This window comes from Geospiza fortis, unplaced genomic scaffold (genome assembly GCF_000277835.1).
Source record: "Geospiza fortis unplaced genomic scaffold, GeoFor_1.0 scaffold305, whole genome shotgun sequence".
In the NCBI taxonomy this organism is placed as follows: Eukaryota; Metazoa; Chordata; class Aves; order Passeriformes; family Thraupidae; genus Geospiza; species Geospiza fortis.
Genome location: NW_005054604.1, coordinates 258,691 through 275,026, shown reverse-complemented (window position 1 = coordinate 275,026; position 16,336 = coordinate 258,691). Strand labels below are relative to the sequence as shown.

Sequence of the window (16,336 nt, the reverse complement as noted above, 5' to 3'; positions counted from 1 at the left end):
CCAGCCGTGCTGCTGTGTCCCACCCTCCCTTCCTGCAAGGAGAGATAAGCCTGAAAAAGCAAAATGTGGCTCTGGCTCTGCCTTGCTGGAGTGGAGATCGGAGATTGTCAGGCTCTGGTTTAATCTCTTTTTTTTCCTCTCCTTCACAGGCAGCTGAACTGGGGATGGCATCTGCCTATTACACCTATATCTTCACTAATCTGGTAAGGAGTTTTTCCCAGCTTTTCCTGCCTGAGTGTGGGGTCGTTTTAATGGGAGCTGATCCCCCTGACCTGTGGGATCCTTGGGCAGAGCCTCGTGTGCTGGGGAGGGAGGGAGGGAGGCAGGGATGTCACCTGCTGCTAGAATCAAAAGGCAAAATCTTTCCAAATAATATCAAAAATAATATTTCCAAAAGCAGTTCTGTAACAAAAGCTTTCTGTGCACACATGGTATTGGATTTCTACAGTTTGTATCAGGTTAATTAATTAGTTCATCTAACAGGTACATCCAACAAGAGACCAGTTGCCCCAGCAACCAACCCTTGAGTCTGCCCCTTGGAGTTGTTCTGTGTCTTGTTACATCTCTTAAATTCTGGTTCAAAACAAGATGTCCTCGTTAGAAATTCCTGTTGTTAAAATCAGACTAAGCAGAATCTCAAGAACGTGTTAGGAAGGGTTGGCTTATTGTTCTAAAATGTGAGAAAGGGCAGGAAAATCACTAGAAACTCTACAACTCCATATTAAAAAGCTACGATGCTACAACTAGATGAAAAATATATTAAAAAAAACGAAAAAAAAAAATCTTCAGGCATAATTCCTGCAAAGCTGGGAAGGTCTTGGGGAGGTGGAAAACAATTGGTGCAGCATCCAAAGGCAGGAATTGTGGACATTGTGACAGGAGCTGGGGCAATGACATGTGCAGGTCTTTGGGAAGCTCCAGGAGATGGGTGGATCCTGGGTGTCCTGGTTTTCCTGATTGGTTTTCTTGATTTTCCTGGTTTTCCTGATTGGTTTTCTTGATTTTCCTGGTTTTCCTGATTGGTTTTCTTGATTTTCCTGGTTTTCCTGATTGGTTTTCTTGATTTTCCTGGTTTTCCTGATTGGTTTTCTTGATTTTCCTGGTTTTCCTGATTGTCCTGATTTTCCTAGTTGTCCTGATTGTCCTATTTTCCCAATTTTCCTGATTTTTTGGGGTTATGCTGGTGTTGTCACCCCCTCCCTGAGCCCATCCCCTGTGTTGGAAAAGGCCAGGGATGAGCACCTGGAAGGCATCACAGCCCTGAGACAAAGGAAGGATGATCCCATAAATGTTGAGAGCAGGGCATGGTTTGGCTTTATGGCCACAAAAAAACATTAATGGGATCATGGTGTCGTTAAACCCCTCTGTGTAAATCCAAAATAAGCATCAGAGGAACTTCTCCTCCATGGTGGTGCCACCAGGAGAGGAGGAACCTGGCTGTGAGTGCTGCTGTGGGGCTGATGGAAACCTGGATGGGGGTGAAGTGGAGCTGCCTCCCAGGCCTAATGATTCTCCTATTCTCTAATTTCTATTAATATTTCTGGCAGGGAAGCTGAGAGAGCTGAATCACACTTTGTGTTTGGGTGGGAGACAGACGGGAAGGGACGGAGCCAAACGTGTGGGCAGGGAGCTGGAGAGGATGAGGAGCAGGGGAGGGAGGGAAATGGAGGGGTTGGGGCACAGAGTGGAGAAGGGAGAAGGGAAAAGAGGGAAATGGAGGGGTTGGGAGCAGCTGGGGCACAGAGTAGAGAAGGGATAAAGGGAAAAGCAGGAAATGGAGGGGGTGGGAGCAGTTGGGGCACAGAGTGGAGAAGGGATAAAGGGAAAAGCAGGAAATGGAGGGGTTGGGAGCAGCTGGGGCACAGAGTAGAGAAGGGATAAAGGGAAAAGCAGGAAATGGAGGGGTTGGGAGCAGTTGGGGCTCGGAGTGGAGAAGGGAGAAGGGAAAAGAGGGAAATGGAGGGGTTGGGAGCAGTTGGGGCACAGAGTGGAGAAGGGATAAAGGGAAAAGCAGGAAATGGAGGGGTTGGGAGCAGTTGGGGCTCGGAGTGGAGAAGGGAGAAGGGAAAAGAGGGAAATGGAGGGGTTGGGAGCAGTTGGGATACAGAGTGGATAAGGGATCAAGGGAAGGAGGGAAAGGGATGGGTTGGGAGCAGTTGGGGCACAGAGGGGAGAAGAGATCAGGGGAGGGAGGGAAATGGAGAGGTTGGGAGGGGTTGGGAGCAGTTGGGGCACAGAACGGAGAAAGGATCAGGGAAAAGAGGGAAATTGAGGGGTTGGGAGCAGTTGGGGTACAGAGTGGAGAAGGGATAAGGGGATGGAGGTGGCAGAAGGAGAAATGCAAGGAACAGAAAAGACCACGAGGCTCCTGGCTGGGCTCCTGCTCAGTGTCCAACCCATGGGTCAGTCCAGCCAGGCAGAGTTCACTGGTGCTGCTCATGCCCCTGGGATGGGCAGTACAGGCACAGGAAGGGAATTCCTGCAGGGCTCAGGCAGGGAGGGAGCCTGGGGGCTGTGCTTTGTGCCCCAAGTCCCCAGTGTCACTGTGCTGGCAGAGGGACAGTGCCATCCCCACCATTGCCACTCCCAGCAAGTATTTCCTGATCTTCCTGTCCCACTTCTCCCCAACCCATTTCCGGTCCCACAGAGCAGGGCTGGGCACACAGTGAGGGATTTCCACCTCACATCAGCAGCACATTCTGCAAAAAAAAAGTCTTTTTTTTAGAGTTGTTTCTGTTGTCTGAGCAGCATCTCATGGACGCTGCTCTAAAAATGAAGCTCCCACCCCCACCCCAGTCCTGAGCACGGGTGTGATTAAGCATTTGCTGGAGGTGGAATTTGCCTTTCAAACCCATTCATCTCGTGGAATGCAGCAATGGCAGGTGAGAAAGAAATGAGTTTTGTTGCCATTCATTCTCTCAGGGTATTAATCTGTTTATCCAGGTTATTTTACCACTTTGTTCAGAAGCCCAGCTCGTAGCAGAACTAAGGGGATTTTTGGCAGGGATCATTATGGGGAAGGTGACATCAGACAAAACCTGGGCAGATGGAAGAGATGTTTAAGGAAATTAGTAATATTTAAATGGGGATTGGAGATGGGAGTGAGCAATTTAGGCTCATAAATCTGGAGGGATTATCAAGCTCCTAATGAACCCTCTGAGGTTCTGCAATCACTGCCTAATAGAAAAGATAAAATCAGAGGGAACTACTGTCAAGGGGAGCAAGGAAAAAATGGCTTAAATGGAGAGAGAACCCATCAGGAGAGGGAACAGAGAGCCTGTAGAGCACTGAGCTGCTTGGAGATGGAAAAATATCTCAGGCAAAAAAAGAAAAAAAAGAGGAGAAAATAGGATAAAATGCTGAATTAAACACCTGCCCTGCAGCTCTAGAGGGGAGCTCTGTTTCTGTCTTTTAGCATTAATTTTATTTAATAAGCACATCCCAGCTGACAGCTCTGCTCTCTGTGAGTGCGAGAGGAGGGAATTCTCTGTGTGCTGGGGCACAGGAGGGGATCTGGGGGGTGATTGTCCCCTCTGTCCCAGCCTGGTGGCACCAGGGAGTGGCACCAGGGCTCTCCCAGCAGATCGCTGGGGCAGATGAGGAGGAACCCTCAGCCCCCAACACATTTCCACGGGAGCTGAGGCGAGCAAACCAATATAAAAATATCCACAGGCTCCTTTCCTGCGTGCAAATTCATTATCAGCCTCCTTCAGCCAGCTCCAGGGACCTGTTCTTGTCAGCAGCAGCAGCAGCCTGGCAAATTTTGAAGGAGTCCTCAGAGGTCTGGCGCATTTGTCTTCCCCACATCCTGCATTTGGGGCACTCCTGGTCTCCATCCCCTGCCAAAAAATCCCATTTTCTCCCTGGCATCTCCATGTGGTGATGGTTCCCTGGCTCTGGGACTTCTGGGGAGCGATGGAATTCCCTGAAGAGGGTGCTGGGATGATCTCAGAGCTGTTCATCATCCCTTCCCTTCTCCCTGGCAGGGTCTCCACAGAGCTCACGGCCACATGAGGGGGCAATGATGTGCAGAATAATAATAATAATAATAATAATAATAATAATAATAATAATAATAATAATAATAATAATGTACAAAAATACCATTGAAAGCAGGCTGCTGTGCATTGAAGAAAATGTTCCTTCCAGCACTGGAAATCCCTGAAATCAGCAGCACAGAGTAGGAGGGGATGTTGGATGCCTTCAAAACCCCATGCTACAATTAATTCTTTTAGCTTGTTAATTCTGTGGAGCTATTGGGTTTTGTCTTTTTTTTTTTTTTCCTTCTCTCTCTGTTTGGTTTGTTGCTTTTTTCTTTTTTTTTTTTTAACAATATCCGGACCTCAGGCTGGGTTTAAATTTCAAAATATTTGACAATTAGATGGGAATAATTGAAACAATTAAAATTATTACTCCAAGGGGGAAGGTGTAAAGGAGGTTTCCCAGTGCCTCGAGTCAGGCAGGGCAATTCACTGGGTGCAGTTTTGTTCCCTGACAAAACTGTGTGCAGGTGTTGCTGCTGATAAAACAGCTGCCGTGTTCAACTCCCACAGACCAGATAAATCAGCTCAGGTTTGGGGTTTTTTTGTCTTGTCTCCTGCTTTCTCTTCTTTGTTTGGTGATTTATAAAGAGGTCTTCGTACACGATGAGGTTTTTGAGCTGAATTGTCAGCCTGGAACTGGAGCTGGAGGGGAAATTGGTGTCCAAATCCCCCAGAGAGTGTCACACGTATCTTGCCAGCAGGGTGACATCCCTTGGAAGGAAGGGATGATGTCAAATCAAGCAGACGGACAGGAAACTACAGATGAGGCTTTGACCAGGGCTTAGGTTTTGTGAAATTGCCTTTTTTGTGGTGAAATAATCTTATTTTTCACCGTGAGCTCCAGCACAGGCCGTGGTGTTTGACCTCCCTGTGCCTTGCCCAGGTGAGGGAGGCAGAGGCTCTCAATGCCCTGAGACAGATTTCCCCTCCCAGCCCTCCTGGTTCCCAGCAGCTGATGTGAAGTGTTCTGGAGAGCCCTGATCCCTGCTGGGATTTATGGATCATATTTTCAGCGGCATGTGCTAGCAGGGCAAACAAATCAGGTTCTTGCAAGGCTGCCAAGGCAATTTCTCCTCGTTCTAGCTGGCATGAGGGAAGGAGGGTTTAGACAAAGCGGTGGCTGTGCCTCCCTGCCTTTTGCTGCCTCAGTTTTGTTACTTTCTGACCAGATCCCTGGGCTTGATGCTCAATTTTTGGGTAAATTTTCTCAGATACACCCCAGTCCCTTGGAAACTCTGGGAAAAAAGAAATGGGAAGAAGGGCAAATCTCTCTCTCTCTCTTTCTCTCTTTCTCTCTTTCTCTCTCTCTTTCTCTCTTTCTCTCTTTCTCTCTCTCTTTCTCTCTTTCTCTCTTTCTCTCTCTCTTTCTCTCTTTCTCTCTTTCTCTCTCTCTTTCTCTCTTTCTCTCTTTCTCTCTCTCTTTCTCTCTTTCTCTCTTTCTCTCTCTCTTTCTCTCTTTCTCTCTTTCTCTCTCTCTTTCTCTCTTTCTCTCTTTCTCTCTCTCTTTCTCTCTTTCTCTCTTTCTCTCTCTCTTTCTCTCTTTCTTTCTCTCTTTCTCTCTACTTCCCGCCCATTTTTTGCAAGATCTGTCTTTTTTCAGGTCCCAACATTTAGCACTTGACCTCTTTGTGCGTTTATCTCTCTCCAAATCTCCCTGCAGAGAAGCTGAGCTTTGGGCCGTGCATTTTCCTAAAAGTGCTCTTGTTTGAAGAACAGCCTCCAAAATTTAACAGCTGGCCTTGCACGGGGAGGTTCAAGACCTGTAAGGCACATCAGTGCTTTTTTTTGGAAGAGAAAATCCAATTACAGATATAAATATATTCCCCTAAATTGCCCCTGAGGTCACAACTTCTCTCTCCCTACCTGAACGGCCAACTAGCATTGCCTTGAGTAGATCTTGAGTAGATCCTCTCCTACCTACTTAATAAAAATGTTCTGCTCTGGCTCATCCACTTACCTGCTCAAATTGCTGCTGTGATGACTTTTTTCCACTTTTTTCCCCTCCTAGAGGAATTGATTTTTACATGTGGCCCATTAGAAACGTATTCGCTCCGTCGATGGTTTATAAATAAATGAAACCTTTCAGGAAAACCATGGAAAGCACTTAACGTAATATTGACCACTTGAGTAAACAAATAAATGTGTTCTGAGCAGAGCTTTGGGATGATTTACAGCTCTGAAGGCAGCAGGATCCAGAGAGGACAAGGCAGGAATTTTCTCCATTTCTGACTGAGGAGATTTGGTGATTTTTGAGGGGAAAATTTGGTCACTGGGGCCAGGGGGTGAGGAAATGACCATAGCAGGGTCAAGCTGCTTTTCTGTGAAGTATTTTTAGTTCTGCCTTCCATGACTTGGGGAGAGGCTCCCTGGAGTTCTGTTTGCCCAAAGAACCTGCTCTTTTATTAACCCTAAAATGGCGAATAATGGGATATTTTATTAACCCTAAAATGGTGAATAATGGGATATTTTGTTACCCCTAAAACGGTGAATAATGGGATATTTTATTAACCCTAAAATGGCGAATAATGGGATATTTTGTTACCCCTAAAACGGTGAATAATGACACACAGGTGATGTCACCAGAGCTGTGCTGAGCTGGCACTGCAGGTTTGGCTCTTGCACAAAAGCTGCCAAGAAATCTCAGGGTGGACATTGCACTCTGGCTTTGGAGAGCTTTCCTGGGCGCCAAACTCTCTGAACAAGGAGGTTTTGCCAGAGTCAGGGTTTAATAGAGAAATGGAAGCCTTGGCCCAGTGTTCTCCTTTCCCATCCCACATGGAAAAAACAGCAGGAGTAGCACAGAGTGTCCTGGGCCTGGTGTAAATCAGGTGTAAATCAGGTGTAAATCAGCTTTTGGTGCTGCCAGGGGGGCTGGAGGGGAGCGAGGTCAGTGCTGAGTTTCCAGCAGTGAGTATCTCCTGTCGGAGGGTGTTTTGGAGGCTGTTAATCAGCAGATCCAAAATTCCAATGAAGTCCTTGCAGTGATTAGGAGAGGAAGATAAAACTGTGTGTGTGCAAGGGAAGGATGGAGCGGGCATCTTGCTGTTGGTGCAGCTGAATTGAGCAAACCCTGCTCCTTCCAGAGCCTTGGGTTTAAATTTCAGAATATTTGACAATTAGATGGGAATAATTGAAACAATTAAAATTATTGCTCCAAGAGGGAAGGTGTAAAGGAGGTTTCCCAGTGCCTCGAGTCAGGCAGGGCAATTCACTGGGTGCAGTTTTGTGCAGACAGGGGCTGGGTGTCCCTGGCAGTGAAAGATCCTCTCCTCAGGCTGGTCCCCGGCCTGCAGGCACTGCTCGCTGCCTCCCCACTGCCCAGGCACTCTGGGTTATTAAAAACGAGATAAGGATCGAGGTCCTGCACACACACAGAGCTGCAGAACAGGATCACCAGCAAAATCAATGCTGGAAGGAGCTCAGGAGCTGCTGCAGTGCTCAGCAGCACAGTGGCTGCTGCAGGGGGGAAAAATTACCAGGAGGGGCATCCCAGCGTGGCAGGACAGGGGAGGAGGCTTTAAAATATACTTTTTTTTTTTTTGCCAGGCAGCTGCTGTGACATGGACAATTTCCTGCTGGGCTGGCCCTTCACATTCTGTCAATTCACATGCTGGACAATTCCCTCCCAAACTCAGTGACAGGAGCAGGGCAGGATGGAGAATTCCCTCCAAACTCGGGGGAAGGGCAGGAAGGAAAATTCCCTCCCAAACTCAGTGACACAGGCAGGGCAGGAGGGACAATTCCCTCCCAAACTCAAACTCAGTGTCAGTGCTGGGCTGTCCCGGGGTGACATGGGCAGGCCAAGAGGGACAATTCCCTCCCAAATTCAGTGACACAGGGCAGGAGGGACAATTCCCTCCCAAATTCACGGAGCCACCTGAAGTGAAAGAGGATTTGGGATTTGTGGGTGCAGAATGCTGGTTGGGATCAGCTGATCCTCCATGCAGACCTGCAGAGCCAGACTTGCAGTGAGCATCACTTGTTCCTGATGGCTTTGTGGCCCTGAAGAACGGGGAGTGTGTCCTGCAGATCGGCTCATAACTGGAAAATCTCATTTCATGGCTTTAGGATCACAGAGCTCACCTCTGTGGCTTTTATTAACCAGCTCCTCTCAATGCCCTTAATACTGGGGTCATTCCAGGAGATTTTTGTGCTGCTGGGAAGTGAAGAGTGCAGGTGGAGAGCTGCAGAAAGCCAGGCACTGACTTCATCCTCTAATAACTCCTCCAGCACCGTCTCCCAGGGAACCCCGTGGAATTCAATTAGCTAATTGTGTGCCTAGCGCTCGGGAAAACACAGAATGCCACGGAATTGCTAAGTGTTGTTATTTAACAGCACACATTTCGTGGCTGCAGCCCTGTAGTAGCAGTCAGAAAATCTACACTGTAATTGCCTGCTGGTGCCTGCTGCTGAATTTGCTGCGATCGGAGCAAGGCCTGGGGTTTTTTCTTTCTGTAAAAAAGTTCATTAATTTTGGCTGCAGATCCTCCGGGTCTAATTTTTTTTACCGAGCTCTCTTGAAACAGAATATTGACATGTGGTGGGTGTTTTCAAAAAACAGAGTGGAAAGAGGGGGAGGAATTGAGGCAGGCAGGATTTGTGTCCCTGAAATTCACCTTGGCATGGTTCCTGGTGGTCTTCTCTGTGCCTCACGTTGGACTGAGATTGAGGGCCAAGTTTTGGGCAATTATTGCAATTCCTCCAATGCAGGGATAAAAAAAAAAAAAAACAGAATGGGGGGAAATGAGGGAGCTGCTGTTTGCACCCATCATTTTGATGGCATTTTCTGCAAGCCTGTGGTTATAAAGCTGTGTTTGCACAGGTGGAGTCCCCTCTTAAACAGGATGGCAGAGTTATTTTCCTAATGGCTCTTTGCTCGTATTGCATTGAGAATCTTCTGTCCTTCCAGCCAGCACTGGGAATGAGGGAGAACAACTCCAGGAGGAGAAAAAGGCAGCTGGGAAAGTGTTTTGTGTAGGAATATCTTTCACTATATCTCAGAGAGAAATCCTTGGCTCTCCACCTGAAAATCCCCCTGAGATCAGGTGTTTCCCACCTGAAAATATCCCTGAGATCAGGGGTTTCTCACCTGAAAATATCCCTGAGATCAGGGATTTCCCACCTGAAAATATCCCTGAGATCAGGGATTTCCCACCTGAAAATCCCCCTGGGTTCAGGGGTTACCCACCCTTGTCCTGCCTGTGTTTGCCTCTTGCAGCGTGGGAGGAGGGCAGCACGGGTGGGAAATCAGCTGAGAGGCGCAGGTCTGGAATAGCAAACCAGGTTTTGTTTGCAAAACGTGGGTTTGGAAATGTCAAGCATGGTGAATGAGTGTAAAAAGGAGAAAAAAAAAAACAAAACCCAAAACCCTCAACAAATAGGGCCAGAAGCTGAGCTGGCAGCTCTGGGAGTGTGGGGATGCTCTCACCCCTCTGCCCTCTGCAGCAAAGCCTGACCTTACCAAATCTCTCTTATCCCACCGCAAATGAAGTGTGTCCCCCTCGGGTGGTTTATCTCCATCTCACTGCATAGGCAGCTCACGGCTCGTTTGCTCCCTGCTCCTCTGCTGGAAAGGCGTTTAATGGCCAAAAATGGGAGCTGGAGCACAGGGAAGGGACAGCGAGCAGGGTCCAGCCCTGTGTGTCACAGAGCTGATGCTTTATGGAGGTGACAGCCGCAAGAATGGGGTTTCTGCAGCTGGGAAAAAAATGGATTTGGAGAGGGTTGGCTGTGGGAAAAGACCAAAGCGTGCCCAGTGGGGATGGGAGGCAGGCAAAGCTGCTGGTATTGTTTAAGCAGAGCAGGTTATTGGCTCTGGGGGAGCCTGTGGGGGTCTGGCTGTGGCTGTTTGCAGGCACAGCGCCCTGGCAGCTGCCTCAGGGCAGGGAATTTACCCAGGGAAAGTGGGAAAGGATCCCGTCAGGGGGCTGGTTCTGAGCATGGCGCTCAGGGCAGCAGGACCTGTGGGTTCAGCCCCGTGGCTGTGCCTGGATGGGGTGAATCTCAGCCCTGCCTCAGTTTCCCCAGGTGGACTGAGACCATTCCCTCACCCATTAATCGCCTGTTTAAAGATCAGAGCATAACAAAACCTTCAGCTTCAAAAGCTTGGAAGTGTTTTCCAGGGGACAAAATGGCCCAATAAATAATTAAATAAACACGCTAATTTCAGCTGCCCTGGCACGAGATGAAACCTCGGATTTTGTGACAAAACATCTCATTTTCCTCCTGGATATCCCGAAGCCAATAGGGCGGTGGGGCAGCTGTTTGCCTGGTGCCCTGCATGGTTTGCCTGGAGGCTCTGGCTGTGGGGAGAGAGGATTTGACAGGGGTTTAGGATCCATCAGCCATCTGCCCTGCTTGCTGGGGCTGACAGGATGCCCTGGGTGAATGGATCACCTGTCAGCAAGGCAGGGGGAGGATATCATTCAAATGAATCGATAGTTCGCAGGCAATTTCACATCACCCAACACTAACGTGTCCAAATTGCGCTTCATCCTGGCATTCCCGTGGGACTTGGCCGGGCTGGAACAGTCTTGTAAGTCCCACGTTTGGGAGATTTACAGGAATTGCTCCTGCGTGCCCAGCAAAGATTAAAAAATGGCTCAACTTGCTGGAATTTCATCCCTCAGGGAGCCCAGGGACAGCTGGATCCGTCATGGGCATCCAGCAGCTGCTGGAAGTGTCACTCCCACCTTCTCACTCCACTTCTGCAATTAGCAGAAGAGAAATTAGTGAGGAAAGTGCCATTATTCCCTGCTAATAGGACAAGGAGGGCTGGACTTTTCCCCAGGCTTTGTTGTGTAGCTGCTTCCGTGGATGTGAGGAGCAAAACCGAGCCCTCCACTCTAATTTTTTTTAAAATGTAGTTAAATGTATTTTTAATATATTTTTTATGTTTTAATATATTTTTAAATATAATTTTTTAAATGTATTTATAAAAAATTTATACATTTTTTTTATTTGTAGTTGTTTTTATACTTCTTAGCACTTGCAGAAATGCAAGAGGAGGCTCCCAACTCCAAAATTCACATTCAAGGCACCCTCCAACCCTCCCCAGGGAGTTAGGGTGGCATCTCCTCCTGGGGCCTGGCAGCGGAAAGGAGCAGTGCAGGGTTGGGGGTTTTTAGGGTTAGGCAGAATTCAGTTCCTCTTCCTGTGGGAAAGAACAGATTTAATTGAACAGTTGAAACTTGGTGTCACCAAATTGGATGTGGTTATAGCCTCACTCAGCAGGTGAGTGATGACCTCTTTGGAGGGTTTGGGGGGTTTTTTTAGTGGAATTTGGCCCATAAAGCACTGGAAGGTTTTGGGATTTTTTTTTAGTGGAATTTGGCCAATAAAGCACTGGACTTGGGTGATATCTTCATTAAAAGCCTGAATTAAATCCTGGTTAAAACCCAAGCTCTCCCTTCCAACAGCTGCATGGGTTTCACATCCAGGATCTCACAGCTCCCATTCCCTTCAAGGACACTGAGTGGGTTTGCAGCTTTCAGTGCCTCTTTTCCCCTCTAATCCCATTTTCTGTTCTGTAGGAGTTTTCCCTGCAGCGCCTGGACACCCTGCTGGACGACCGAGTCAACATCCTGGGGTTCTCCATCTTCAACCAGTCCCACGCCTTCTTCCAAGAGTTTGTGCAGAGCCTCAACCAGTCCTGGCAGGAGAATTGTGACCACGCTCCTTTTACTGGGCCTGCAGTAAGTAAACTCCATTCCCAGAACCTCCCTGAGCTGGGAATTCTGATAATACCACGGAAAAACCTTGTGGGAAGAGCTTCAGGATGGTCCTGAGCAACTCAGGGGTAGAAACTCTGCTCTGAAATAATTTTTAAAGTTGTTTAAATTATTAAATAATTTAATTATTTAATCCTATTTAATCTTGTGCTAAAGAGCTCAGGGATATCCCCAGGCTGCTGTTGTACCTCGGATTAGGTTTTGTGAGGAGATGCTGCTCCAGGAATGGGAAGGAAGAGCCAGAGCAGAACTTTTTTATTGAGTAGGTAGGAGAGGACTTGAGCTGTCAATCTGTGATTTACAGAGGATGTGAAAAACAGCAAAGTGACCCTGAAAGTCAGAGCTGCCCAAAAGACCTTGGGGTGCAGAGTTTCTCTGTGCTGGACTGGGAGCCCAGCTTTAAATTCCAGCCTAACCTTGATTTGGATTGTGTTTCTCTGCGCGTGCAGGGGATGCCGCAGCTCTGATTTGGTTTTTCCCCCGTGAAGTTTATCCCTGTGTGTTCAAACTCCAGGAAAGTGGCTCGTGGAGGGGGGATCGTGGCTGCAGAGATGGCCCAGGAGGGGCTGAGCTGTGCTCTGTGCTCCAGCAGCTCCCTGAGGAGTGTGAGGAGTGTGCACATCAGCGCTGGAGCATTCCCCAGGGATTCTCCACCACGGGGAGAGTTTGCAGAGCAGATTTGCCACCTCAGAGCTGCAGCTGTGAGAGGAGAGAGAGAGAGAGAGAGAGAGGAAAATATCATCAGCTGAACCCTTTGCATGGATTTTAATGAACTCAGAGCCCCTTGACGAGCTGAGCTGCTGAAAACCTCCTTATTGTCACCACAAAGGGAGCCTCAAGAGGCAAAATAAGGAGATTTTTGCCCTTTGTGTCCACATCCTTTAGCTTGACTTGAGCTCCTGTGCCTGGGACCATCCTGCTCTCCCTCCCACCCAGAGGCAGCTGCAATCAGCTTGCCCAGCTCAGTCTCCATGGGATTTCTAGCAGGAAGATTCCTTTTTGGATTGCAGGGGCTGTGGAGAGGCATTAAAAACAAATTCCCTCCTCCCAGTGCAAACAGGAGACAGCAGGAACCAGCGGCAGGTGTGATAGGGAAACGAAAATTCTCATTTTACGTTCTTACCCCACATCCAGCAAAACCTGTAGGTGGGAAGATGCCTGGAGGGACTGGAATTCTTCAAGATGGAACAGCCCTGGTGATAGGAGAAGGATTTGAGGGTAGGGAAGTTATAGAACAGAGGTGAAATATTCCCAGGCAGAGTTTCTTTTGTCCGTGAGGTGAATCCAGGACTTTTCTGCCTCTGCTGTTGGAAATCTGGCAGGGAGCATCTCTCTGTGCCGCCCTGGGATGGGATAACTCATCCTAAAGAGAGAAAAGGAAGCTCAACAGCTGGAAGTGACAGGAGGGAGGTTTCCTGTGAGCTGCAAAAATCCCAGGGCGTTCTTGCTGGAGCTGAGGAAGCATCTGACAAAGGAGGAGGGAGCTGCCTGCTCCAATGCCATCCTCATTAATCACATTGCAAAGAAAGGAAATCAGAGAAAATCATTCAAATTACAGATGGCTAGATTTGGTAATTAGAATTTAGGCTAAAACAGATGTTTGTAATTAAGTGTTTATGTCATTGAATAAAATCCAGATTGCAAAGTCTATTTCACAGGGTTTTAATGGCTTTAATTCCCCGTGTTGGGTTTGGGGGCAAAGATACAGCTGATAATGTTTTAGGGAGGGAAGAAAAAGCCCCACATGGCAAAACCCAAACCTGTTCGTGTTTCAGTGGCAAGAATCGTCCAGAATTTGGGGATTGAGGGGAGTCCCCCAAGCCCCATGGATTTTCCATGGAGCTCTGATATTGCAGTAGGGCACGAAACCAGCAGGGCTCTGCACAAATCAGAGTGCAGGCGAGGGAGAGAATCAATTTGTTAGCAAGAAAATTGGCTTTTTGTGACACAGGGACAAAGCTGTGGTTTAAAATGAGAATATAAAAGCAGCGAGAGGTTTTTTTGGGGAAATTTGAGCAATGCACAGGAGGGCAGGGACAGATCCCTCTGGCTGTATCTGCCTGCAGGACACTCCAAAAGTCTCTTTTCACTCCTCTGCTGAAGGTTATGACCTCAAAATTTAGTGGTTTACCTCTTTTCTGTGCAAAATCAGGCTGCAGGGAATGGATTCCTATTCCGTGCCACAAGAACTTGATCCTGTGTATCTCCACACCCTCCCCAGTACTCAAATTGCTTGAAATCATAAAGGGTGATGGCAGGAATCCTAATGAATTTTCCAGAATTCATTGGAAGTAAAACATTCCAATCAATAATGTCAAATGCTTCACTGAGATCTACGAGTCTCTTTCTCACCATCTAATAAGGGATTAACTGCTCAGGGAAAATGGAAATGGAAACCCAGCAGGAGAAAATTAAAAATGCTGGGCCAATATTCAGATTTGGTAGGAAATGGGGGAGATTTTGGGGTTGCAGGGGATGTGTTTGGTCTCATAACAGTTTCCTTTGTCCGGGTGATGTTAATATGGTTCCTGATTCAGGAAAGGAATTGCAAATTGGGTGTGAAATCCTGTAACCTGAACAGGATTAAATTCATCATTAAAATTAAGTGCGTGGTCATGGAGCAGGGGCTGAGGACAGGGCAGGTTGGAGAAGCCCTGTTAGGAAAAAAATTTGTATTAAAAGGAGAAAAGAAGGAGGGAAGAATTTATCAGCTTCTTTAAGAATCTCTGGAAAAGGTTTTCCAGGAGGGGAATGTTTAAGTCAGCCTCAGCAGCTCGGAGTGAAAGGTCACTGGTGTTGTCAGAGCTGGTGTTTGGGATTTTGATGGAATTCTGCCTTTTAATTTTTGTAGGTTTTGAGGGGTTTGTGCTGCTTTTCAAGTGTCTAACCCCACACCAGTGTGGTCAGTGAGGTCTAAGTAGGACCAAGCAGGGTTGAGTCAAAATTAGCAACAGAGTGGAAGCCCAAGGATTGTTGGGATCATTGAGCTGGGTGAGATTGTCCCTGCAGCAGAATAAACCTGGTCAGGCTCTGGGAGGAGGAGAGGATGCAGGGCTGGAAGTCGCAGCCAGGGTGAGGTGGGGAAAGCAGCCCCAGGCTGGAGACTGAGCCCTGTGCCAGGAGCTGGGATGGGAAGAGGATGATCCTGGAAGCATCCACGGGGAAAATGCAGCCTTGATAGTAATGAGCTGCAACAGCTTAATTCCAGCAGTCAGGAGGTGACGGTAATTAAAAGTGAAATCTCAGCCGCAACAGTGAGCACGAGTGAGGAAAATAGCTGATTGTTAACGAGCCCAAAGCCATGGAAACTGCTGTGCATGAGTGGGAAACGGGGGCTGCGAGGCTTGGTGGACAAAGAAACCTGGACAAAGCAACCAAAGCCAAGGTGAGCAGGAGAGGGGATGAGCTCTGACGCTCTGGACGTGCCCTCAGCACTGCTGCTCCAGGTTGTGGCGAGGGATGGATGATCTCTGTGGGGTCTGAAAGGCAGGATTTGGCTGCTGGACAAGCAGATCTAGCAATCATTTCTCGTGGGTCTGCCTGTCAAAGAAGTGGTCGGAGAAGGCCGCCCATGATGGCTGAAGAAGCACGGTCGAGTTCCCTTCTGTGGGAGCAGCCATCAGGAGCAATTCCCACTAGAAATTCCTGCTTCTCTCAGGAGCATTCCCCCTGGCTAGCAGACTGATCAGAGCCACCAAAACACTGAAAAACTTCCCTTGATTAGGAAAGGAAAACTGCAGAAACTGAGACAGAAAGGACTGGGAAGCAACAAGGACAAGCAGAGATAGAGAGATGACAGTGATGGATGAAATGAGCCCTCACAAAGGGCACCCCATCTGACCCCAAGTCACTATGGGACATGAAATAAATAAAGAAACATACTATATTCATTCCCTCACCCAGTGATTGCTTATTTAAAGATCAGAGCATAACCAAACCTTCAACTTCAAAAGCTTGGAAGTGTTTTCAGGGGACAAAAAGCACAATAAATAAATAAACACACTAATTTATAGTACGATAATATAGTACAAAAATAGCACGACATGGACACGCAGCTCTCTCAAAGTAAAAAGAGAAGTTTTAATTTCTGACTCCAGCATTTATAGATTTCCAAAAGTGACAGTGCCACCTCTCCAATGACACTGGACAAACCTAAAGTCCATCAAATTTCTCCTCCCTCTGTAAAAGAGATAAGTTATTTACATAAAGTTATTACCAAAAGATATAATATATATATGTAATATATATATTTACAAAAGTTATTGCGTAAAAGATATAAGTTATTTACTATAAGTTATTTACAATAAGTTATTTACATAAAGTGCGCGAGAAAGTTCGTTACAAGAATATAAACATCAGAAGGCTTCGAAAAACTTTAAAAAATCAGGGTGACAACCTCAGGCTGTGCAGACAACACTTTCCATCTCTGAGGAACAGTAGGATGGGGGATTTTTGTGCTCCAAGCTGATTTTCCCCTGTTTTTCCCCCCCCAGCTGTCCTCGGCGCTGCTGTTCGACGCCGTGTACGCGGTGGTGACGGCGGGGCAGGAGACGCACCGCACCC

General features: G+C 47.5%; 1 protein-coding gene across 1 annotated transcript in view; it reads left to right on the top strand.

Moving 5' to 3' along the window:
• GRIK4 (glutamate ionotropic receptor kainate type subunit 4) overlaps positions 1-16,336 on the top strand; it is a 200,629-nt gene that overhangs the window by 145,779 nt on the left and 38,514 nt on the right. Inside the window, 3 exon segments of the mRNA XM_031064547.1 lie at positions 150-203; positions 11,576-11,737; positions 16,267-16,336. Coding sequence (XP_030920407.1) covers positions 150-203; positions 11,576-11,737; positions 16,267-16,336 — 286 coding nt within the window.